General features: G+C 39.5%; 1 protein-coding gene across 1 annotated transcript in view; it reads left to right on the top strand.

Annotated features, from left to right (window-relative positions):
- dmxl1 (Dmx-like 1) overlaps positions 1–24,766 on the top strand; it is a 192,691-nt gene that overhangs the window by 119,322 nt on the left and 48,603 nt on the right. Inside the window, exons 23-26 of the mRNA XM_048593609.1 lie at positions 7,157–7,233; positions 9,764–9,891; positions 10,338–10,586; positions 14,771–14,884. Of these exons, the coding sequence (XP_048449566.1) occupies positions 7,157–7,233; positions 9,764–9,891; positions 10,338–10,586; positions 14,771–14,884 (568 nt within the window). The remainder of the gene's footprint in view (positions 1–7,156; positions 7,234–9,763; positions 9,892–10,337; positions 10,587–14,770; positions 14,885–24,766) is intronic.

Raw genomic sequence — 24,766 nt, 5'->3', positions numbered from 1 at the left:
CAGTTTTGTCACATTACCTAAGGAAAGCTATATTGGCGTGGGAGGTAGTGCAGGTTCACTAGCTTGATCCCTGGTATGGAGGGATGCCTTGTAAAGAGAAGTTGCGGAGATTGGGCCTGCAGTCATGGGAGTTTAGAAGGGTGAAAGGCAACCTTCTTGAAACCTACAGGATTCTTCAGGGTACATTACATCAGTGGGCTTGACAAGGTGAATGTGTCTCCATGAGATTGTATCTAGGACCAGAAGGCATAGTCTGAGTAAGAGTCGTCCATTTAAGATGGAGATGAGGAGGATAGTGAATCTCTGGAATACTTTACTGCAGATGACCATAGAGGCTGCATTGTTAATTTTCAAGGCTGAGATTTTTAATCAGTAAAGGAATTGAGGATTATGGGGAAAAGACAGGAAAGTAGGGTTGAGGATTTTAGATCAAGCATAATCACATTAAATGTCTCAGTCAAATCAGGCTGGCCTACTTCTGCTGTTACATCTTGTGATCTAAGTTAGAAATTATGCAGAGGATTCAAGCCTCTGCAACTTTTGTCTTCTGTTTAACCTTGCTTTGTGAGCGAGTTGGCTTCTTAAAGTTAATATTGCAAGTAGGATTCAAAAACTGGGCTGATTTTTCTTTTAATGTGTATACATCTTGTCAAGCTTTTACGTTTCTAAATGCGGCTGTAGGAATTTATAATAGCACCAAGAGCATGAACCTTCAGATCATGGGAAGGTGTTCTGGTGGTATTAGACTCAGTAGCCAGACAGCACTGATTAAATTAATTGGCAAAAAATCCAGAGGTTAACAAATTTATAGATCCAGCAAAAACTCTGTGTAAGACTACTGGTGAACAAGGATTGAAGTAGCGATGCATCAATGCTGCTGCCTTTAGCTAGCTCCACATTACATATGACAGAATTTCTGCAGCCTTTCTTTCATGTTTTGAGATGGGCACCTCGGTCATCAGTCGTTTATGCAGTTCTGAAATGAGAGTTACCTTCTGTTCCAGCCAAAGGTACAGCAATGGTTTAGTGTTTTAAGAACATAGGAACAGGATTAGGCCATTCAACCCCATGAGCCTGTTCTGCCATTCAATGAGATCGTGGCCTGATTCTGTGTACCTACCTTTACCCCATATCCCTTAATACCTTTGCTGAACAAAAGTGTATCTATCTCAGATTCAAAATTTAACAACTGATCCAGCATCAACTGCCATTTGTGGAAGAGCTTCAAACATCTACCACCCCGTGTATGTAGAAGTGCTTCCTAATGTCTTTCCTGAATGGTCTGGCCCTAATTTTTTCGACTCTGCCGCCAGTTCTAGAATTTCCAACCGGTGGAAATTGTTTATCTACCCTGTCTTTTCCTGTTAATATTCTGAAAACTTCAATCAGCTCACCCCTAAACTTTCTGAATTCTAGGGGAAAAACAGGCATAATTTGTATAATCTCTCCTCAAACTTAACCCCTGAAGTCCAGGTATCATTCTTCAAGCCGATGCTGTACTCCCTCCAAGGCCAATATATCTTTGCTAAGATGTAGTGCCCAGATCTGCTCACAGTACTTCAAGTTGGACCCAGGGTTTTGTGGAAGAAATATGATGAATACGGTAGAAATTGAAGTGTGTGGGGTTTGAGATTATTGAAAATTTGGAATTTCTCCTAAAAGGTATGGAGAATGGTACAAATTGATAGCACCTCATTTCAAATTTATGGTGAGGTTACTAAATTCCAGCTCAAGGAAGAGAGAAGTTAGAGATTACTGTTCTCCCCACGAGATGGTTATTGCTTTTGAAAAGCTTTTTGTCTGTCCACATTTCCTTAATCTATTTGCTGTTTTCCCTTGATGCTTCATATAATATTCATGAAGCAGCATTTAAATTGGTGAGGCAAATGCCAAAGTACCTTGGATACTAGAAAGCTAGAACAAATATAGGAAATGCTGAAAGTACTCAACAACTAACACAACATCTCTGGGGGAAAAAGTCTGCCCTTGGACTTGACCATTGCAGTGATGGGTAGCCAACTGCATTATTCATTTTAAGCTAAGAGGATATAGAAAATGGAGTTCGCTTGTGTTATTGTGTATAATGTGTTGTTATAAGGATTGTTTTCTTGCACACATTTATCTTTATTATAGTTATTGATATATTGAACATTTATGCTTGGGCATAATTTCTATAACCAAACGTATGTCTCTAATCTGTAGGTTCACCCACAGCAGAGTTAAAACTTCGCGTTTATCTAAAGCTACTTATTTCCACAGTTTCTCTCTTATCCCAGTGGCATTCATACCAACCTTTGCAGCACCGCTAACCATCAATGCTTCAATGTATCTCTCATTCACTGTCCTTCAATTGATGCTGACATCAACTCTGGTTGAGTAGTTTCTGCTGTGGGTTTTAGTGTGACTGAAACCAATCAGTTTGGTTTTGGCACTGAAGTTAGTTTTCCATCTAGATGGTATTCAGTATTCTCACTGATAAAGTGAATAGCTATTGTGAGGTGGCCATTTGTAGCATGCGGGCCATCACAAAACTTTGCTTGACCTTGGTCTGAATTTTGAACATATCTGATTTGGATCTCCGTCTCAGGGTAGTTAGAGTTATCATGAAGTGGTGGCAGGATTGTAAGTTTCTTGGATGCTGAAACCTCTGAAGCACAGTCCATGGAACCTTACAATTTTTTAAAAATCACAGTATGTGGGTATTGCTGGCTGAGTCAGCATTTGCCCAATTAGTTGCTGTCAAAGATGCTGGTGAACTGCTATAGTCAATTTAGTGTAGGTTGACCATAATGCTCTTTGGAGAGGAATTTCTGGGATTTTTGACCTAGCGACATTCAAGGAACCGAATATTTCCAAGTCAGGATCATTGAATTGGAGGGGAACTTGCAAATAGTTGTGTTCCCGTGTATTTGATGTCCTTGTCCTTTTATGGATGGTAGTGGTCGCAGGATCGGAAGGTGCTGACCAAGGAACTTCATTGAATTTGTGCAGTGGATCTTGTATATGGTACACACTGTTTCTAAGCATCAATGACAGAGGGAGTGAATGTTTATATTTGTTTCATTTTTGCTTTATTCAAATAGCTGTCACCTTTACCAGCAAAGGAAGCAACTTGTACTTGAAAAGTAATTATTTAAATAAAATGTGTTTTACAGTACTTGAGAATATATTGTTACAGAAAAGGCTCTATGGGAATGCAGGTAGTTGTTGAAATGACCTGAAAGCATAATGAGGTACTTGGTGCTCATCACTTTAAATTTTAGCAATAAAGAAATAACAGAATCAATATACACTTGTCCCCTTTCACAGCTATTGGATCAACATGCTTAGTCATTACTGACTAAAAGGCCAACAACTTCCTTGGGGTAATCCACGTTCTCAAGACTTTTAAGCATGTCTGAATTTGTCTATTTCTTTGCTTCTTGACATGTCATGACCTCTGGGCAATTATATCCTTCATGCAAATGAACTTTTCCATTGTGCTTTTGTGATTTTGCTACTTGCATCAGTTAAAATCTTACTCTATAAGAAAGGACAGACAACTAAATTCTAATGGTACTATCACAAAACTAAGTCAATCTTGACTAGAAACCCAGTGCTAGAACACAGTTGATTAACATTTAGTAGGGGATGGCACAGAATTGAATAAATTATCTCAATGTCCTGTATTACACCATTCCAAAATGCAAAAAAAAACTGATGCTTTTCTTGTCATAAGATGGATTACTTCATATTGCCTTTCATACCATTGTGATGAGTAACACATGTTTTAAAAGTTGGATATTTTAAAAAAGCAAAAGCAAATTGCTGTGGATCAGTTCCAAAAGATCGGCTAATCATTCTGGAACAGTGGCCTAAAACCGGCCTTACTCAGACAACGTCACTCCAGACCTCTGCGGTGATGATGGAAAAATGTTTCTAATTTGTGTTAAATGACAGCAGTGTCAACACATTAAGGCCAGTAGTTCTGTTTTTAGTTCAGTTCAGAATAAGGAATCAGCACAGAAGCAAATTTTTCTGTTGAGTTCAGATACTCCTGCAGGTCAGTTCTGAATTTCTCTCCTAGTGGAAGATTTTTAGTTCAGTTCAAGGCAAGTCAGTCACCCCAGCAAAAGCCAGAGAAAGTAAGAACTGCCGATGCTGGAGTCCGAGATAAGTGTGGAGCTGGAGGAACACAGCAGGCCAGGCAGCATTAGAGGAGCAGGAAAGCTGACGTTTCTGGCTGGGACCCTTCCCTATCTGACATTAAAAACCTTAAGTATGCTAAACTTACCGGCTCCTGCCACCAAACACAGGCCTCTTCCACCCCCCCAAGTCAATACTATCACTGAGTGAGTTATAACCCCACTGCGAAGCCTCTTCTAGGGATGCCTACCTTGAAGTTATCCTCCTTCCTCCAGAAAGACATCAGTGGATCTCTCTCCTACTGAAACCCTCTGGTAATCTCTTCGGCCCTGAAACTGCTCGACCACATACTGAAGCAAACCAGGTGCTACAGCCACGTTGCCTTTCTCAGTACCTGCCTGCAGAACCGGATCATTCCAAATGGACTGCAATCTGCATTCAGGCCATCCCAATTTGGCCCTCACCACAACAACCTCTACATAAAAAAACATCCAGATCCTCCAAAAACGGTTTTCTCTGCGGTTCCTCAAGCACATGCTCTCAGCAATATGCCGGCATTTTCTGGCCCTACAATCAAGCCCACCCCAGCTCAGAGCTTGCCTCTCCCAGACCTGCAAAGGACCTCTGTGCAGGATCCACAACCTTGACCTACGATTTCACTCCACCCTATCTGACATTAAAAGCAGTAAATACACTAAACTTTGCTGGTGCCTGCCTTCAAACACAGGCCTCTTCCACCCCCCAAGTCAAGCCCATTCTTGAAGAAGGGTCCTGACCCGAAACGTCAGATTTCCTGCTCCTGTGATGCTGCCTGGCCTGCTGTGTTACTCCAACTCCACACTGTTACCCCAGCAAAATTATCTTGTCAGTGCAGCTTCCAGACCAGTAATAGTGAAAGTGTCCATTATCCCAAGGAAGCTGTTGGCCTTTTAGCTAGCAATGATTGTAAGTGTGTTGATCCAATAGCTGTGAAATAAGACAAGTTTATATTAATTGTTATTTCTTCACTGTTGAAATTTAAATTGATGAGCACCGTGTACCTCATTATGCTTTCAGATCATTGTTCATGAATAAACAGAAAAGAAGCATAAATGTGGAGTCCCCCTGAATGACGATGAGCAAATAGAGGCACAAGGAAGGCGCTTGGGTTAGTCAGTAACCCATCAGATGGACAATAATGGCGGTTTTATCTATTGTGGCATAAAGACAAGCCGGTAGCACTAAATGAAAATGTTTTTAAGGTATTAGCAAACTGCGTCATCATGAAAAAATTCAACAGACCTAAATGAAGTATAGTTAACTCCAGTTCCATTGTGCATGTGACTGCAATATTGGCATCCTGTGGATAACTGGTTGGAAGTGATATGCCAATGCTGACTGCGAGTTCACAAATGACTTCTAAGTCCCAATTACAGCGTTGCAGATCCTCAGTGAGGAAATTGTTTGTTAACCAGGAGACCTTGTGATGATTGTTGCATGCCTATCTTTATATTTCTTTCACTGTTCTCTCTGTGACTCCCCTTCAAGATTGGAAGTTCTTGACGCTATATTTTTGAATCCATAGAAGAATAAGAGATGATCATACTGAAAGATTCTAATGAGGCTTGACAGAGTAGATGTGCAAAAGATGTTTCCACTAGTGGGGGAGTCTTGAACAAGGGGACATACTTAGAGATTAAGGAGATGCTCATTTAAAACTGGAGTAAAGGAATTTCTTCTACAGAGGGTAATGAAAGTCTGGAGTTGTCTGCTTCAGAGAGTTGTGAAGCCTTAGTTATTTAAAGCATTTCAAGAGGCAGTACGTAGACTTTTGAAGTATTAGTGAGTTGACAGCTCTGCTTTGCTGGCACAAAAAAGGAGTTGCAGCTGGCTGATCGGCCATGATTTTGTTGAATGGAAGGACCGATTTGAAAGTTGAATGACCTACTCCTCTTTGTTTCTTATTTGTTGGCTCATCATTTTGGTTGTAATTAAGCATCTGTATCCCATGTGTTGATTTTAATAGAGCAGATTTTTGTGAAGGTTTTTGTGGATCTTCAAAATCTTCCTTTTGTTCCTTTTGTGAATGGACTTCTGGCGCAAGTCTGTGAAGCCCTTGTTTTGGCAGTCCTGAGACCAACCTTCTAAAGACATGTCCTGCCCATCTCTACTGATATGAGACTATCATGGAGTCTATCCTGCGTGGTTGTCTCTTGGCGATCACTTGTGTTAATTCTTTTATTCTACCACTTGACTTGCAAGAACCTGTTAAAACAGCATTAATGTTCATCTAGGGCCATAATATGATGAGCACAAGTAGTTCAGATTCTCCCTAAATTTCACTGGTGCTGAAGAACTGTCCAGTGGAGGTCACAGACTTGTCACACTTAATTCTGTTTTTCTGTCTCCACAAATACTTCCAATCTGAGTGTTTACAGCATTTTCTGTTCTTTTCTTCTTGTTCTTTAACTGTCTTTTTGTAAATGGGGGTCCCTGACTTATGAACACCTGTACTTTAGATCATGATCCCATACAGGGGTTTAATTTTAAAGACCCAACATATGACATTTCCTGTACTTAGCTGCTTTATGTTATCCTGCATTCTGGTCCAACTTGCAAATGGATTCCAGAACGGAACCGTTTCACAGCCTGGAGACTATCTTCATATGTAAACCATTAGTGTGACATAGTCTAACTAACTTTATAACTGCACTTCGTTGTTCTGGAATGGCCTGTGCAGCTTTAAAGCCTTAGGGCTGAGTTTCCTTAAATTTTTCATTAGCTTACCACTAGTGTTTTGATATGGTTCTTTAGGAATTAAATGACAAGCAAAACAAAATGCCTTTCTTATTTTGATTGGCGCATTAAAGTGGGCTTAAAATATGAATGAAGAATGTTGTATTTCATCTCACAACTATGTAATCTTGTGCTTTCAAACAAAATATTTGTACACTGTGTTTAAAATAGAAAATTGAATTTCTAGGATTGTCTGTAGCAGTTAGTGATATAGTGTTGCTCCAACCGGATACTTGATGCTTTTTTTTTCTTTCAGATCTATGTAATGCACACTGTAGCAGCTTCTCTGTCTGCATGCCTGTACCAATGCCTTTGTGATGGCCATAGTTACAGGTAAGTAGAAATGGTGTGTATTGAGGCAGAACTTGTTTTGTGATCATTTTGCTCCTCTTCCCTCTTGTGACAATATTCATCCTCACAGCATACTAATTTCATGAGTGCCAGGCAATGTGCAAAATCTGGTACCAAGTGATTATTTTACAAGCAGTGAGTCTTCGCAGAAGTTTTGATTTTTGTGTAGAATCATTGTGTCTGCACATACACACTTTCTAGCAAAGTTACTTGGTAGTGAGTGGGAATCCTGTCGTTTTTCACTTGTCTATCTCAAAGAAGGTTGAGGCTCAATGCACCCTGCAGTAGCCCCCTCGGCATAAGACTGATATGTTTGACCTGTTTAAGTACTGGTTTGAGGACTATTTTTGATTCAAATACACTGAATTTTAAACTAATTCTGATTTACGATAACCCACAATGAATATGATTTCTTTCAGACTTTGCACAAGAGGTGCCTTGAGTTCAGAGCACTCTGAACAGTGCTAAGAAATCTCAAAATCTTTCCTTAGTTTTGTTTTTTCATCTCTCAACACATTTCCGTACAAATGATAGATATTCATTGTGCACCATCTGCTGTTGGTTGGATATATTTTCTCCATTGTACTTCTTGTTTCTATTCATTGTACCTTTTTATTTAGTTTGTCCATTTGGTTATCCTGTGCTCTTTTGGCATTTTCTTTCTTCTTGATTGAGTGATCATATTCTCCCTGCTTGCTCCTCTCGCCTTCCCCCACCCCATCTTGATTATGCATAGACTCATCCATCAAATGTCTTCCCGACCTCTTCAGTTTAACAACTGAACCTTGCCTCCCACATCATGGCTGAACTGTTAATCCACTGGTATTCCCAGTTCCAATTATCAAGTTACCTAGACTTATGTTATAACACTCTCAAATGGCTTTCTTTTCTTGCTCACTCAGCTTTGCACAAAATAAATTAATTGAATATTGTATTGGGACCAGAACTGCACACTACAGGAACGATGTGGAGGCTTTGGAAAGGATGCAAAAGAAGTTTACCAGGATATTGCCTGGATTGGAGTGTATTAGCTTTAAGGAGATGTTGGACAAACTTTTGTTAGAGCATCAGAGGTTGAGAGGTGACCTGAAGTATAGAAAATTGAGAGGCATAGATAGGGTGGATAGTCGGTCGTCTTTTCCCCCAGGGTGGAAATGTCAAATCGACCAGGCATAGGTCATGGTGAGAGGGGGAAGGTTTAAAGGAGACAAGCGAGGAAAGTTTGTTTTTTTTTTTTTTTACACAAAGCATGATCGGTGTCTGGACCGTACTGCCGGGGAGATGGCAGAAGCAGTTATGTTAGACAAACACATGAACAGGTAGGAAATAGCGGGATTCAGACCATGTGCAGGTAGATAGGATTGTTAGAATGGCACAATGGTCAGCACAGACACAGGCCAAAAGGCCTATTCCTATGCTGTGCTGTTCTGTGTTGTAATTGAAAATTGAAGCCCATAATTGTCCCTCTTCCACATGCCCATGTTTCACTGTCCACTTTAAGTGATTTTGTTTCATTTTCTTTTTGTTCCACACTTGACTGAATATGCTTCTCTCCAATTCTGTGCCTGCTCCTCCCCTCACCTTTACCCCTCTGTTTCATGTGTGTATTGATCTGTTCAATTTGCCATTATTGCCTACATTTTTTCACTGTATTGTCAGAACCCTCGCCCACCATTTCCTAACCCTCACGTAACTAGATTATATGCTTTGCATATTCTTGGCCTGCTGTGCTGCATTGCACTCTTGCTGCAATTGTAAACAGGCCCACAAATCCATCAACGATTGTTCTCAATTTTGTTCTGAACAATTCATGCAACACATATACATATGCTTTTGTGATTGCCTACTTGTCAATTAAAATTGATGGGATAATTAGAAATGCCTGTTCATCTTTTCCATTCAGCCATCCCCACTCATCATCTCAGAAGTTGTCTTAATCTCAGTACTTTGTATATATCACTGCTTGACATGCTGTTTGTTTTCTTTTGATTACTTCCTTTTTGATCTGAGACTCTGGATTGATGGCCATTCTGAGGATCAGCTCATATTTCAATGAAAGAAAAGCAAAACCTGCCCTGATGTTGTAATATCTTTCAGAAATAGTGGCCACTTCTAAACCTTGGAGTCAATTAATTTTTTCGAAGGTATGGTCACTACTGTAAATTTAGAAATCAGCCATGAATTTGCAGACAGTAAGCTCCCACAAATAGAAATGTGGTAGTGGTCAGCTGTTCTTCGGTTAACTGAAAGATAGATATTGGCCAGACATCATGAATAATTCCTACCTACATGTTAGAAATTTTGTCATGTGATCTTGTATGTCCGTTTAAGAGGACTGCCCCTCTGACTGAGCAAAATTCTGTCAGCACTACTCTGGAATGTCACTTTGGATGTTTGTACTCTGATCCTTGGAGTGGACCTTGAAACTAGAAATGCATGGCTCAGAAACAAGAGTGGTATCAGCCTAGCCATGGCTGTAATACGAAAGTAAACCCTTATTATTTTTTTCCAGTTCTTCGTATGCAAACCAGTTCACTGGGATGGTATACCAGAGTTTTCTGTTTGCGCAGCAACGTTCAAACAGAGCAGCAAGTTTAGATGGCACTGTAACTCCCAACACTTCCCCAGACCAATGGCCAGGTAATAGCTATATATACTTCTGTTCAGCAGATGTATTGTTTAACTTCAAATTGCTTATTATGTTTGACCTCCCTTACCACTGAATAGATTGCTGCAAATTTGAAGGTGGGTGGAAAAATGAACACAGTTGACTTGTTACCATATGTATCCTACACTTTTTCCAGCTAGTTATCTTTGTTCTGGAAATGTTCTTACTTTTCATGATTCAATAGTCTACTACTTTCTTCGAATGAATATTTGTCTTCGTAACTGCATGCTCTTTCTACATTATTACCGTTTCTAGCATTGTTTAGTAGTGTTGCTGTTTAGGATGAGAGATAAGGGGGGAAAAAATAACCAAGGAACACAGTATTTCCAGAAGATATTCCTTTTTAAAAGTTAAGAATAGATGCATCTTTGTCAAAGAAATCTGAAATGCATTAATTTCTGAATATTTCAATTCACAGGTATAAAGGAACTAATTCATCTCTTGAATTCTGCTGGAGATGAGGATAAACCCAAATTGACAGTCCTACTTTGTGAGGTATTGACAGCGGTTTACCTTAGTCTTTTTGCTCATGGCTTGGGAACGCACTCCAGCAATGAGCTCTTCCGCCTTGTAGCTCATCCCCTCAATAGCAAAATGTGGGCTGCAGTTTTTGGGGGAGGTGCCCAGCAACCTCTGAAGAACCAAGTCCAACCTAAGCCTGTAACAGGTTTGTTCATTTATCTTTCTCACCTGCATTCTGTATAAATGTTCCTCACATAAATTTATAGTCTTGTGTTTCAGCAACATATATGCTGGTCAGTGTAGTTACAATATGGAAATAAATTGAAAATACTGGGGAAAGATCAGTCACCATTTAAGAACTTTTCATCAATTTTTTCCAGTTGTGACTAGAAATTTCAGGCTGTTAACCTACTCTACCCTCCACCAGCATTCCCGCAATTTGTTTTCTCTGCTTGGACCTCCCAAGGTCCATACACAGCAGCAACTTCCAAAATTGGAAGTCAGTGCTGCAAATAGGGTCAGTGTGCCTGTTGCTATCTCTGGAGTCTCCGGCACTGTGCAGCTTTGAGAAAATGTTGACCACCTCGACTGATTATTAAAGAAGCAGTTCTATATTTTTAGAATTTCTTGTGCTAATTTGTTTTTGAGCATTTAGTTTAACTACTCACATTATAATAAACTACATCCTCCTCTCTGTAGCTAAAGAAGCTATAAAATAACACTATATTCTAGTTAAAAACTTTGAAGGCAGATAATAAAACTTTTCTTCCTGATGTGTTCTTTACTGCTATGTCTTTATAACGTTTGTGTTTAGAATTTCCTTATATAATTTGATGCTGAGTCATCAAAAATGTGAATTTTAGATTTTCTTCAGTTTCATAAGTACATAAATGAAGAAAGTAAGATTTCATTGTATACCATATAGTTTGCTTTTTCTGTGCAAAGTAACAGCTGAGTCCTGCTCGTATTCTCTCAAATGTTTTTATCCTCACGATTTTGTTGTACTTGTCAACTTTTGTAAATCAAATTAATGAGAGATTCCTTAACTAGTCTTGACTAATTTTCCTGTATCAATTTGAGCGGCATTCCGAAGTTTAGTCATGGCAATTCAATCTTCAGCTTATTACTCCCGGATCATTTCAATCTTAACTATACAGACAGTTGTATTTGTTTTGTTTGGCACTTACAGTACTATTAAAATTAATTGACAGAAGAGCTAAAAGGATGCAGTATTTTTAATAAGTGTTCTGACCAGCGCACAGTTGTGTTGTGTAAGTGTTGTGAAGTTGGATAGAGTAATTGTGGAGTGGAAGGCAGGAAACTAAAATGTATGGTTCTTTTAAGAGAGTTGTGATGTACCTGTACTTACTTTTTTTTTAAATTCCGTATCTGTGAGCAGCAGCTGAAGTTGCCAGTACAGAAAGCCCTCAAAAAGTGAAACAAGTGTATCAAAAAAGCCTTAACAGGTGGCAGGCAAAACAGCAGTCTTGTTTTGATGTTGTGATACTGAGTTTGAATTCAACCAATTAATTTAAATGAAGCACCTATATACAGAAAGCCAATTGAATTTAAATGTGATGGTATTGACAACCTGAAACCATGCATATAAGAATTTGATGATGTCATTATGGGTATCTAAGACGAGGGCATTTGGAAAATCGGAGAGAGCCATCCGCTACGTGCCAGAGTTAGCACCGTTCAGCTCTGAGAGAGCCCATCTAATTGATCAAACGTATCACGGTATTTTAGCTCAAAGTCCTTATTGAAGAAATTATAGAGATCCCTGGCAGCAGAATTATCAGAAGAAAGGTGTTTGTGAAGAGAGTGGAGAAGACAAAAGATTCAGTGCGACAGTCTTGCAAATTTGGAGAGATTAATTTATAAATTATTGCTTCTTATTAATTGGGTTTATATTAGTGGGGCTTGTTTTTATTTAAACAGCATTCCAGTAGAATGTCAGTTTTTAGTAATTTCGTTAATTTGTTCATTGTTGGGTTAAGTAAATGAATTGTTTCTTGTTACTTGTAAAGTGGAGATCAGAGATTTTCTTTCTTTTAACCACCTTTTTATATAGATTATGAAGGGAAAAACCCAGCTTCTTTGGGAGCTTCGGGGGTAATTATTAGAGGGGAATCTCGAATTCCATCATAACAGATTGGGGCTGGTGTTTTAGTTTAATTATCAGAGGAGTTCAGCTGTTCCCTGTTGTAAGTCACCTACTTTGTGCAGATAAATTATATTCAAAAAATTTATTGTTACATGTAGGATGGTCGGATGTGTCTATAACCAGAAATGTTAAATAAAGCTGTCATGTATTGAGGAATAAATGAATGATTTCTCTCAATTTCCAGTGGTGGTGATATAGTTGAATATGAAGGGAAGAATATCAGTGGAACGTGTTTTAGGACTTTTGTTCATGCTAGGGTGCAGACTCGTAGTTAATGCACAGATCCTGATCTTCTTTTGCGTTGTTGTGAACAACAAGTGAACAGAAATCTGGCAACTGATTCAATGTGAGATTGGGAAAATCTGTGAGAGAATTGTTAACCCCTGTTGTGTGACTAATTGGAAGTGGCGTCAAGAGTAAAATAAGATAAGCACCAGTTTGTCCAGCATTTCTCATCTCCGCCAGAGATGTGGAGCATAGGGGGAAAAAAGTTGGGGGGTGGGGTTGCAGAAAGGGTAATACATGTAAATAACCAAGCTTAGAAATCTAAGTTGAAGTTCCTCAGTCCTGACGAAAGCAAGATGGGATACTTATTTTCTGTTTTTTCAAAGGTGCGTGTAACGTAGGCTAGAGTCAAAGTGGCTAAGGTCATTACTGTAAACCTTTAAGAAATTATTCATAAACTGTTGGTAATTTTTCATAACCCAGCTTTGGTAGTCTGTCTTGTCATATTCTTCTTTACGGCATGTCCCCACAGCATTTGATTTACCGGCTCAATCTTGCAGCTTTGTGTTTTTTTTTCTCTCAACTTTGCTTGTGAAGGCATTACTGTGGTGCCCAGGAGAATTTTGAAATAAAAATGAAGTGGTGGAGAAACTCAGCAGGTATTGCAGCATTCTTTTGGTTCTGGAAAAGTCATATTAAACTCAATGTTAACTTTGTTTCTCCCTCCACAATGCTCCCAGATCTGCTGATTTTTTTTTTCCACCACTTTGTCTTTATAACAGATCACCAGCATCCACAGTACTTAGCTTTTATTGAGGTAATTTGCATGTTGCTACACCTGTTGACAGTCCCAAGAAACCCAGACATTTTTAACTTAACCAGAAAATAATAAAGCAGGTCATTGACTGAAAATTATTTGCAGTTTGAGGCCATCTACTTATTGTAGAATTCAGCTCAATGAATGTTTCCAAGTATTATTTTAAACTTCAGACATGTTTTTTTTTAATTTAGGAGTAATCTTATTGCTAAACACAATAAGGCTGAATTGTTTAGGTTTGACTTGATCTTTCATGCATTGGTTGAGGAAATACAGTAATTTACTTTTTTTGAATGGTGGGTAGCAAGTAGTGTTAGTATAATGCAAAACTGAAAAATGTAATATATCAGATGTAAATTTGAACCATACTAACTCTTAGTGTTATGCTGTTATAATTAGGTACAAAATTTCCTGATTGAGCTGTGGATTGTTTCTCTACTTTACCATTTTAATGTTGTAGTAGTTAATCTCTTCTATGTAAATGTTATCAGTTGCCTAAGAACTGAGAGCATGCCAATAGCTAGCGTTTGTATTCATGGTGAGATAGTCCTCTTGCGAAAAGCATGTTGTATATTAAAAGGCAAACTTTTAGGAATTTCAAGGAAGTCTGTGGCTATTACGAAAATTTTGTACATGTTCCACAAAACCGGCTGTTAAGTACCCTGCCATGTTTTCATCCCAAAAATTCATTTTTTTCAGCAAAGCCAAACATTGATATTTTCTTAAGTATTTCTATGGCATGTTGCGCATTTCTTAGAGAAATTATTAGAATCAGGGTTATGTTCACAGATGTGAAAACAAGTTGAACTGTAAATTTAGGTAAAGGTAGTTTGGACCAAAATCTTTGTACTGTAAAATACATGGTCTGAAAACTATATTAAAATAAAGTTTGTTTTTAGCATTTATGCTATTTAGGAAACCAAAGGCTTCAAATAACTTACTCTAATTTTCCAACCTTTCAGAACGTAAACATTTTTAATTTTTTTTTTAAATTTGCAAGTTAGTATCCATATTCTCATTTTTTTTTTGGTTCGGCACTAAGTCCGCACTTGCAAATAGTTATGTTCACAGAAATAAAAGCAATGCATGATAATGAGATGCTCGGTATCCACTGTTCACAATCATATGTATTGCTTTCATGTTTTTCCAACAGCAGATTGATATTTGTCTATTTTGACAGGAAGGTGGTTACCTGAGCATAGTCAACAGCAAATAGTAATGTACTCCGTGGATTGTGTGGGGTTTTCAAAAGCTCTTGCAATCATCAATTCTGCGCGTTCTGGAAGTGCAGCAGGCAAGACTACTAGGACTAGAGTGTTTTATTTAGCCTTTACATATGAAGCCATTACAAAGTGAAGATTGTTATTGTACTTTTGTTTTATTACAGCTTTTGCAATGCATTCCTTTGGACAGCATGCTGGTTGAATTTCTAATGCTTTTTTTAAAAAATGTTTTAAAAGCAAATTATTTATTGTAGACTTAAACCAAGGTGAGTTTTTAATTATCAACACCTGAGTCTTTAGTCTGGCGCTTTAATAGAGCAGTCAGACTGATGATATTTTTGTTGTCAATGAAGTTTGCTACACACATTTTCAGCAGAATTTTACCTTGGGTGAATCATTGAATAGTTTTCAACTCCAACATGTGTTGAATAGAATAGTTCAGAATTTTTAACACAAAATGGGTAAAAAAAATTATCATACATTAAAGTAAAGTGGTGCAATGATTGATCTTGCTTTCAGTTATAAAATCACCAAATTACATCTTTTAATTCAATTGAGGGTTACAATTTTTTTTCTAATTTTCAATCTAACTGGAAGTATACGAAATGGATCTATGGGAGTATGGCTTGTAATGCTCATTTTTCTTCTATTTCTTAACACTGTCGTGATGTCTGGCCAGCTTACATTCATTGCCCAGCCTTAGTTATGTTGCACTGAGCACAGATTAGATTCCTCCATAGGTGTGGCAAGTTCCTTTCTCTGAAGATCATGAGCGAACCAACTGGGTCCTTATCAAAATTCAATAGTTTTCAGGGATGTAATTGAATTTGCTTCATAACTTACTAAAATTGACCTTGAATTACTAGTCATATGCCACAGCCACTGTTCTTTGATTCACAGAGCAGACAAAAATCAGTTTCACACAAGTTATGATCAAATCTAAACATAAGGCACAATTTTTAACTCTACGTTTCTCCATGCTTCACATTTTAAATGTTAGTATTTCATTTTGGGCAATGTTTTTCTCAGTTTTTGCTGCTTGAAAGGCTTTAAATATAAGCTTCCTGGCCTTTTTTGAAAAGTGAATTGAAAATTGATGGCATAAATATCCTATAACATTTGCAAAGTAGTCAGGAAAGTGAAAAAAGCATAAGATGTCTTGAAAGGAGAGGCATTATTACTGATATTACCCCATTAAATCAACCATGCCCATATATGAGCAATTAATAACTGAAGGAATTAAGCATGCTATACATAATATTAGTGCTCAATTGTATAAGAACTTTGCACCTAAAGAAATGCTTTGATTTTTACTTGAGATAAATTATTGCTTTTGCATCTTAAACACATAATCTGCTATCATAAAGTCAGTACATCTTGGTTTGCAAATCTAATAGTTTAAAGTAGGTGTATTAATTTGAAAAATAGCATATTTCACTGTAGTTTTACAAACATACCATTTTGCAATGCTAAACTTACTAATATAATTGGATTGCTGCATTGAGTTTTATTTGCAGTTCTGTGATAAATGCTGTAAATCATGATATATAGTGAGGAGATGCCATTATGTCTCATTCTGATTGTGCACGATATTTTCGTAATTTTAAGACAAAGTTTTGAAATGCACTGGTTGCTTGTCATCGGTACATTTAACTCCTGAATTCAAAACATTATCATGCAAATAATTGAATAATTTTTTACTTTAATAGTCTCAAATGTTGACATCACAGTTAAGAACTGACAAGTTTTAATTGCATCGGCTGAATAATAGCAAACTGTTAAATGAAAGGTGATGTCCCTTTTTCTTATTTCTAATTGACTTTTTAGCCAACATCTATTAAATTCTGTGAATGTAGATTTTATGATGTCTATTTTGTTACCATTGCCTTGCATGGTATTCTGAAAGCTCAGATGGGAAACTTAATTTTCAACAGTCATACAGAAACCTTTTTACTTTCATTTGAGGCACATAATTTGGAGACAAACCATACATGTTTTTTTATTTTGTTTCTTATGGGGGAGCTGGTGCATGCAGCCTTCATTTCTTGGCAGTAAATCAGCTGAAGCATTGCTGCATTTAAATCTAGATTACTGTATAGCATTTGAAGCTGTATTATGGCAACATTAAATTCAGGAACTTGGCAGTCCATTTTCTTGATGAAATATTAGTCGGAATTTAAAATTGTGGCCTGGCATCTTTCTTAAAAAGATTAGCTAGTTGTTCAATACTCTCAAGTTAGCCACTGCCATGAATATGTATCATGATCTTTTTTGTGATTTTTTTTTTTTTTTTTTATTCAATTGTGGGATGCTGGTGCTGCTAGCTAAGCCAGCATTTATTGTGCACCCCTGTTTGACCTAGAGTTGAATGGATTTCTTGGCCATCTGAGAGGGCAACTAAGAGACAACCACATTGCAGTGGGTCGAAGGTCACATGCAGGTTAGACCAGGTATGAATTCCTTCCATAAATAGCATCAGTGAAGACTAAGGTTTTTAAAACAGTCAGCCCTGATTATATGGTTGCAGCCAGGCTAGCTTTTAATTCTACATTTTGATTGAACTCCAATTTTACCGTCTGCTGTTTTGGGATTTAAACTTATGTCCTTGAACCTGGCCAGGTGACATTACCACTAGGCCACTACCTCACCAAATACCACTTATAGGACTGTCCTTCAATACAGATGCCTGTTGAAATCAGAAATTTAGCCATGAACTGGTAAAAGCATTTAGTGTTAGAATAAAAGAGAAATATTGCAGAAGCTAGAATTTTGAAACAAACAATTTTGGAGAAACTTAGCAGTTCTGGCAGCATCTGTGGAGAAAGAAACAGCTAATGTTTCAAGTCCAAGTTACTATTCTTCGGAAAAGTTCTGAAGCAGAATCCTACCGGACTTGGTATTAATTCTGTTTCTCTCTCCACAGATGCTGCCAAAACCGCTGAGTTTCTCCAATATTCTGTGTAAACCATTTAATCTTGATATTTCAAGATATTTATTATCAACTTTGAGGTTAAGCATTTGATTTTGAGGTGGATCAATAACAATTGTACGTGTTTTATGGAAGAACCAATTTTCCTTTCCAATTTTTATGAAAAAGTTTATGCTTGATTTTCAGTCTATATATTCCAAGATAAAAGTTTCTTTCTTCCTATATAGAGTATTTCTTAGGAAAAGATACAAATAAAAGACCTCATGTCACTGTATTTAAATACTGTGCTTTGATCTTGTGCTAGACTCAAATCCAACTTGGAGTAATGGGATCACAGTCCAGTTGCCAACTGAGTGTCACAATTATGGTGGGTTTGAGGTTGTGTTAATTCAGTATGTGGTAAATAGTAAATAAATCGCGGTTCTTGGTAATCCTGGGCTACCGATATTCAAAACTGAAACCAGTTTGATAAATCATAATCATGGAATTAGAGTCTCTACAGCGTGGAAAGAGGCCATTTGACCCGTTGAGTCTGCACCGACCCACCCAGCACCCCCACCTTATCCCTCTAACTCCGCATTTTACCATGGCTAACCCATCTAGACTGCCCTAACCTGCACATCTTTGGACTGAGGGGAAACTGGAGCACCCAAAGGCATCCCACGCAGACACAGGGAGAATGTGCAAACTCCACACACAGTCACCCAGGGTTGGAATTGAACCTGGTTCACTAGCACTGAGGCAGCAGTGCTAACCGCTGATGTTTGCAGTTTGTTACCATCGTGGCTTGTGGCAGAAGGGATTGGTTAGTTCAGTTGGCTTGATGGCTGGTTTGCAATGCAGAGTGTTGCCAACAGCATGGGTTCACTTCCTACACTACCTGAGGCTACCATGAAGGCCTCTTCTTCAGTCTCACCTCGCTGCAGGCCTGATTAAACCACTCTAAGTCACTTCCTTCTGCTCAGAGAGCAGCTCGATGGTCTGGTAGGACAATGGCAACTACTTTACTGACTGAAACATGGAACATAGAACATAGAACATTACAGCGCAGTACAGGCCCTTCGGCTCTCGATGTTGCGCCGACCTGTGAAACCAATCTGAAGCCCATCTAACCTAACCTATTCCATTATCATCCATATGTTTATCCAATGACCATTTAAATGCCCTTAAAGTGGGCGAGTCTACTATTTTTGCAGGCAGGGCATTCCACACCCTTACTACTCTCTCACATTCTCACAAAGTTACTAATATTCTTGGACAAATGAATGCAAGTTTATTACGCAAGAAAAGGCCTGTCAAAAGGTGTGTGTGGTGGGGTGGGGGGTTGCACAGCTTGAGAAGATCTTAACCTAAACAGCAAAACAAAGTTTTTTGATATTTTTTCCTAACAATATCCTTTTTGAAGATGCTCAGTGCTAATGTAGTATCATTACTAGTTTAACACTTTATTGTTTTTAAATTGACTGTCCAGTTTTTGACTTAGAGGCTTATTTCCAGTTCTGATGATTTGTTGTCCTTTCCCCTTCTGACAGCCTGGAAGTTTTTATGCATATTCTCATAGGTTGGGGCCTTCACAAACTAAACTCAAGTTTGGAGAATTCTACCCGTCTAATAGACTGCCCTTCTGCCTGGATTCTTCTGAACTGAGTTCAAACTGAAAGTGGTTGCTAGGCAATTTTTCTGTGTTTCATGAAGTTTGACATTTTTTAGCTTTGCAGTTATCTGATCGAGGCATTTAACATAAATCGTGCGCTTTCTTGGAAATGATGTAGTTTGTTCACTGTTCTAAACTAATTCCTAATCTGTTTTTTTAAAAAACTAAGTTTCTTTCACGGATCTGAAACCAGGAATGTATTTTACCTCTGCATGAAAATTTAATGTCCTAAAAGATGATGATACATCATATATATAATCTATTGTTATGACTCAGACTGGTGATGCACTGGAAATCAAGCCCTGCTATTCCCAGAGTTGTCACAGAAGTGAAAAATGTCAAAAAGTATGGGCAGTTCCCCATTTTTATTTTCAGACACAGATTAGTAAACAGCATGGGCTATGTTCCTGTACTGAACGGGAATCACTATTTTATTACAAGCGTTTTGACTCACGCTATTGGTAAACAGTTATAATTCATCAATATATTATACTATTAATTAAATTGTAATTCCCTTATATACTCCCCCTTACACAGGCAAGTAGCCATGGTAAAATAGGTTATTGACCGAGGGAAGAACTAGAAAGATAGCTAAATAGTCTTTTTTCCCAAATACAGTTGTTGAGATGACTATTCTCCTGCTAGCCAGCGCATTACTTGAGTCATTTTTCTCTGGTTGCTTCCAGTGGCTGGTAAGAGACACGAGGGCTGGTTCCTTTATAAAAGGCCTCCTGACTTATCCGTTCAAAGTCACAGCTTACAGCAGTTGTTGCCAGAAAGATTAACAGGTTTACTTCAGGTTTACAGCAAGGTTTCAGCAGAGAAACCACTCCTGACCTGGGAAAAATGTGACCCTCTCTCTGCAACTTGTTCTCAGCTATTCAGTTACCTGAGAACCAAGCACAAATGTCTGCCATTGATAACCGATCACTAGTCCGTAAATCAATCAATTCTTATTGCCAGCACAAACTGCATCAGTACACAGCCTGGCTCCAAATCATCTGCAGCCCTGCAATTACTACTTGTCTAAATGGTTCTTTACTTGATGCCTGGTATGAATGTCAGGTTACTTGCTTTTCAAAACTGCAGTTGCACTTTCAAACACTAGTTTATAAAATAGCTCTGAAGTCCAAATAGATCGTGCCCACCACTCTGCCTTCATCAATCCTCTTTGTTACTTCTTCAAAAACTCAATCAAGTTCATGAGACATGATTTCCCATGCACAAATCCATGTTGACTATCCCTGATCAGTCCTTGCCTTTCCAAATACATGTAAATCCTGTCCCTTGGAATCCCCTCCAACAATTTGCCCACTACCGATGTCAGGCTCACTGGTCTGCAGTTCCCTGACTTTTCCTCACCACCTTTTCTTAAACAGTGGCACCACTTTAGCTTACCTCCAGTCTTCCGGCACTTTACCTGTGGCTGTCAATGATACAGATAACTCTGTACGGGACCCAGCAATCGCTTCCCTAGCTTCCCATAAAGTTCTATGGTACACCTGATCAGGTCCTGGTGATTTACCCAACTTTATGTATTTCAAGGTATCCAGCACCATCCTCTCTGTAATATGAACGCATTTCAGGATGTTAGTATTTATTTCCCAAGTACTGTAGCTTCCATATCCTTCTCCACAGTAAACACTGATGCAAAATACTCGTTTAGTATCTCCCCATCTCCTGCATTTCCACACATAGGTTGCCTCTCTAATTGTTAAGGGGCCCTTTTCTCTCCCTAGCTGTTCTTTTTTTTGTCCTGAAAGTGTTTGCCAAAGCTATCTCATGAGGGGCCTTGATCAGATGGGCCAATGGGCCAAGGACTAGCAGATGAAGTTTAATTTAGATATGAGGTACTGCATTTTAGAAAGGAAAGTCCAGACAAGACTTATACACTTAATGTTAAGGTCCTGGGGAGTGTTGCTGAACAAAGAGACCGTGGAGTCCAGGTTCGTAGTTCCTTGAAAGTGGAGTTGCAGATAGATAGGATAGTGAAGAAGGCATTTGGTATGGTTGCCTTTATTGAGCAATGCATTGAGAACAGGAGTTGGGAGATCATCTTGCAGCCATACAGGATATTGGTTAGAACAAAAACAAAGTTGCTGGAAAAGCTCAGCTGGTCGGGCAGCATCTGTGAAGGAGAAAACAAAGTTAACATTTCAGGTCCGGTGACCCTTCCTCAGAACTGATGGTGGCTGGGAAAACGTCAGTTTATATGCAGAAAATAGAGGTGGGTGGGTTGGGGAGTAAACGATAGGATAGAGCCCAAAGAAAGAGAAAGACAGTTGGACAGACAGAGGAGTTGCTAACGATCAGGCTGGGAGGGTGAATAGTTGTTAATGGGGACTGTTAGTGACTAACAACAGGGGGTGTGTAGTGGCAAGCTATGTGGTAACAAGGCCTGGTGTGTGGGGTGGGGGGCTGGGACATGGGAGAGTTATTGAACTCAATATTGAGTCCGGAGGGCTGTAGGGTCCCCAAGCGGAAAATGAGCTGTTGTTCCTCCAGCTTGCGTTGGGCTTCACTGGAACACTGTAGCAAGCCAGAGAAAGAGATGTTGGCTAGGGAGCAAGGTGGTGCATTGAAGTGGCAGGCAACAGATAGTTCAGGGTCTTTTTTGTGAGCAGAACGTAGATGTTCTGTGAAGCGGTCGCCAAGTCCATGCTTCGTTTCCCCAATGTAGAAGAGACCACATCATGAGCAGCAAATGCAGTAGACTAGATTCTTGGAAGTGCAGGTGAAGTATTGCTTCACCTGAAAGGTATGTTTGGGCCCTTGGATTCTGGAGAGGGAGGAAGTAAATGTGCAGGTGTTGCACCTTCGCCGGTTACAGGGGAAGGTGCCGTAGGGCTGTGGGGAGCTGTTTGGGGTGATGGAAATGTGGATTAGGGTGACCCAGAGGGAACGGTCCCTGTGGAAGGCGGACAAGGGATGGGAGGGGAATATGTGTCTGGTAGTGGCATCTTGCTGGAGGTGGTGGAAATGGCGTCTGATGATCTCCTGGATGTGGATGCTGGTGGGATGGTAGGTAAGGATAAGGGAAACCCTATCGCTGTTGCGGGAGGGAAGAGAGGGGATAAGGGCTGAAGTGCAGGAGATGGGTCAGACCTGGTTGAGGGCCCTGTCGACGACGGGGCTGGGGAATCCTCGGTTGAGAAAAAAGGTGGACATTTCGGACGCTCCCTTGTCGAAGTTGGCCTCATCTGAATATATGCGACGGCGACGGAGGAACTGAGAGAATGGGATGGAGTCTTTACAGGAAGTGGGGTGTGAGGATGTATAGTCCAGGTAGCTGTGGGAGTCAGTGGGTTTGTAATGGATATTAGTGGCCAGTCTATCCCCAGAAATGGAAACAGAAATGTCGAGGAAGGGAAGGGAGGAGTCAGAGATAGACCAAGTGAAAGTGAGGGCAGGGTGGAAATTGGAGGCGAAACTGATGAAGTTTTCCAATTCCAGACGAGAGAGGGAAGCAGCACCGATGATATCATCAATGTATCGGAGAAAGAGTTGTGGGTGGGGGCCAGAATAGGACTGGAACAAGGAATGTTCCACATACCCCACGAAGAGACAGGCATAACTAGGGCCCATGCGGGTACCTAAGGCAACCCCTCTTACCTGCAGAAAATGAGAGGAGTTGAAAGAGAAGTTGTGGGTGAAGACAAGCTCGGCCAAGCGGAGGAGGGTGGAGATGGGTGGGGATGGTTCAGGTCTTTGCTCCAGGAAGAAGCAGAGAGCCCTAAGACCCTCCTGGTGGGGAATGGATGTGTAAAGGGATTGCACATCCATGATAAAGAAGAGGTGGCTGGAGCCGGTAAACCGGAAGCTTTGAAACCGGCGTAAGGCGTCAGATGAATCATGGATGTATGTGGGTAGGGATTGGACCAGGGGGAGAAGACTGAGTCAAGGTAGGAAGAGATGAGTTCTGTGGGGCATGAGCAGGCTGAAACCATGGATCTACCTGGACAGTCCTGTTTGTGGATTTTTAGCAGGAGGTAGAAACGAGCTGTGCGCGGTTGGGGGACTATTAGCTTGGAAGCGGATGGGGGGAGATCACTGGATGAAATGAGATCTGTAACCGTAGTGGATACAATGCCATGGTGGGGTCATGGTCCAGGGGAAGGTAGGAGGAGGTATCTGAGAGCTGGCGCTCAGCCTCTGCAAGGTAGAGGTCAGTATGCCATGAGTACCCACATGGGCCCTAGTTATGCCTGTCTCTTCGTGGGGTACTTCCAAGGGCCCAAACGTACCTTTCAGGTATATACCTTTCAGCTCAACAGGGCTGGATTTGTCGTTGTCATATTCTATCCATGTCAATGCCAGTTGGTGCGTCCAGTTTCATTTTGATGTAACTGAGTGTTTTGCTAACCCATTTCAGATAGCAGTTAAGAGGTAATCATATTGTTGCGGGCCTGGAGTCACACATAGACCAGATTAGGTAAGGACACCAGATTTTCCTAACAAAAGTATATCAGTGGACCAGACACACTTTTATGACAATTGCTGCAAGTGAAAAGGAATATGCAACAATAAAACCAGATGTAATATCAATTCATTATTCTTACCTGCTTTATAGAAACTTGCACAATCTAGATATTCTTAAATTTTAACTTGTTCTTATACTTTACATTTGGGATAATGCATCCATAATTACATTATATTTTCCATTAATATGAACAATTTTTGCATTAAAATGTTGCAACAAAAGGCTCCATCTGAATCGTCTTGCATTCTGATATTTAAATTTCTCAAAGAAGGCGAGTAGATTAAGATCAGTATAAATTAATGTATCCCTATTCCCATGTCAGAAATAAACTTTAAAGTGCTGAAGAGCTAACAACAACCTTAAAATCTCATTTTCACAGTAGAGTGCATCTTCTGATGCCAAGTTAGCTTCTTAGAGATGTACCCCACTGTCTTCTCTATTTCTGACTCAAAATCCTTCAATAAGACAGCACACATCCCAAACACTAGCATCATCAAAAGGGTCTGAGGAAGGGTCACCGGACCCGAAACGTTAACTCTGTTTTCTCATTCACAGGTGCTGCCAGACCTGCTGAGCTTTTCCAGCAACTTTGTTTTTGTTCTTGATTTACAGCATCCACAGTTCTTTTGGTTTTTATATAGGATATTGGTTAGGCCACTTTTGGAATACTGCATTCAGTTCTGGTCTCTGTGCAATAGGAAGGATGTTGCGAAACAGAAAAGATTATCAAAATTGTTGAGAGAATAGCTTCTGTGGATAATAGGGAGAAAAAAATCCTTTACAATTAGGAGGCAGTAACGAGTAACTTGTTCTGACAGAGGAGATTTTTACTGCATTTACTTGTGCCGCACATCACGTGTGGTTGTTAAAAAGGATACAGCTATAAATAT

Source organism: Rhincodon typus, chromosome 3, assembly GCF_021869965.1.
Source record: "Rhincodon typus isolate 14 chromosome 3, sRhiTyp1.1, whole genome shotgun sequence".
Lineage (NCBI taxonomy): Eukaryota > Metazoa > Chordata > Chondrichthyes > Orectolobiformes > Rhincodontidae > Rhincodon > Rhincodon typus.
Note: the sequence above shows the minus strand (reverse complement) of the source record. Positions and strands in the feature narration are given on the sequence as shown.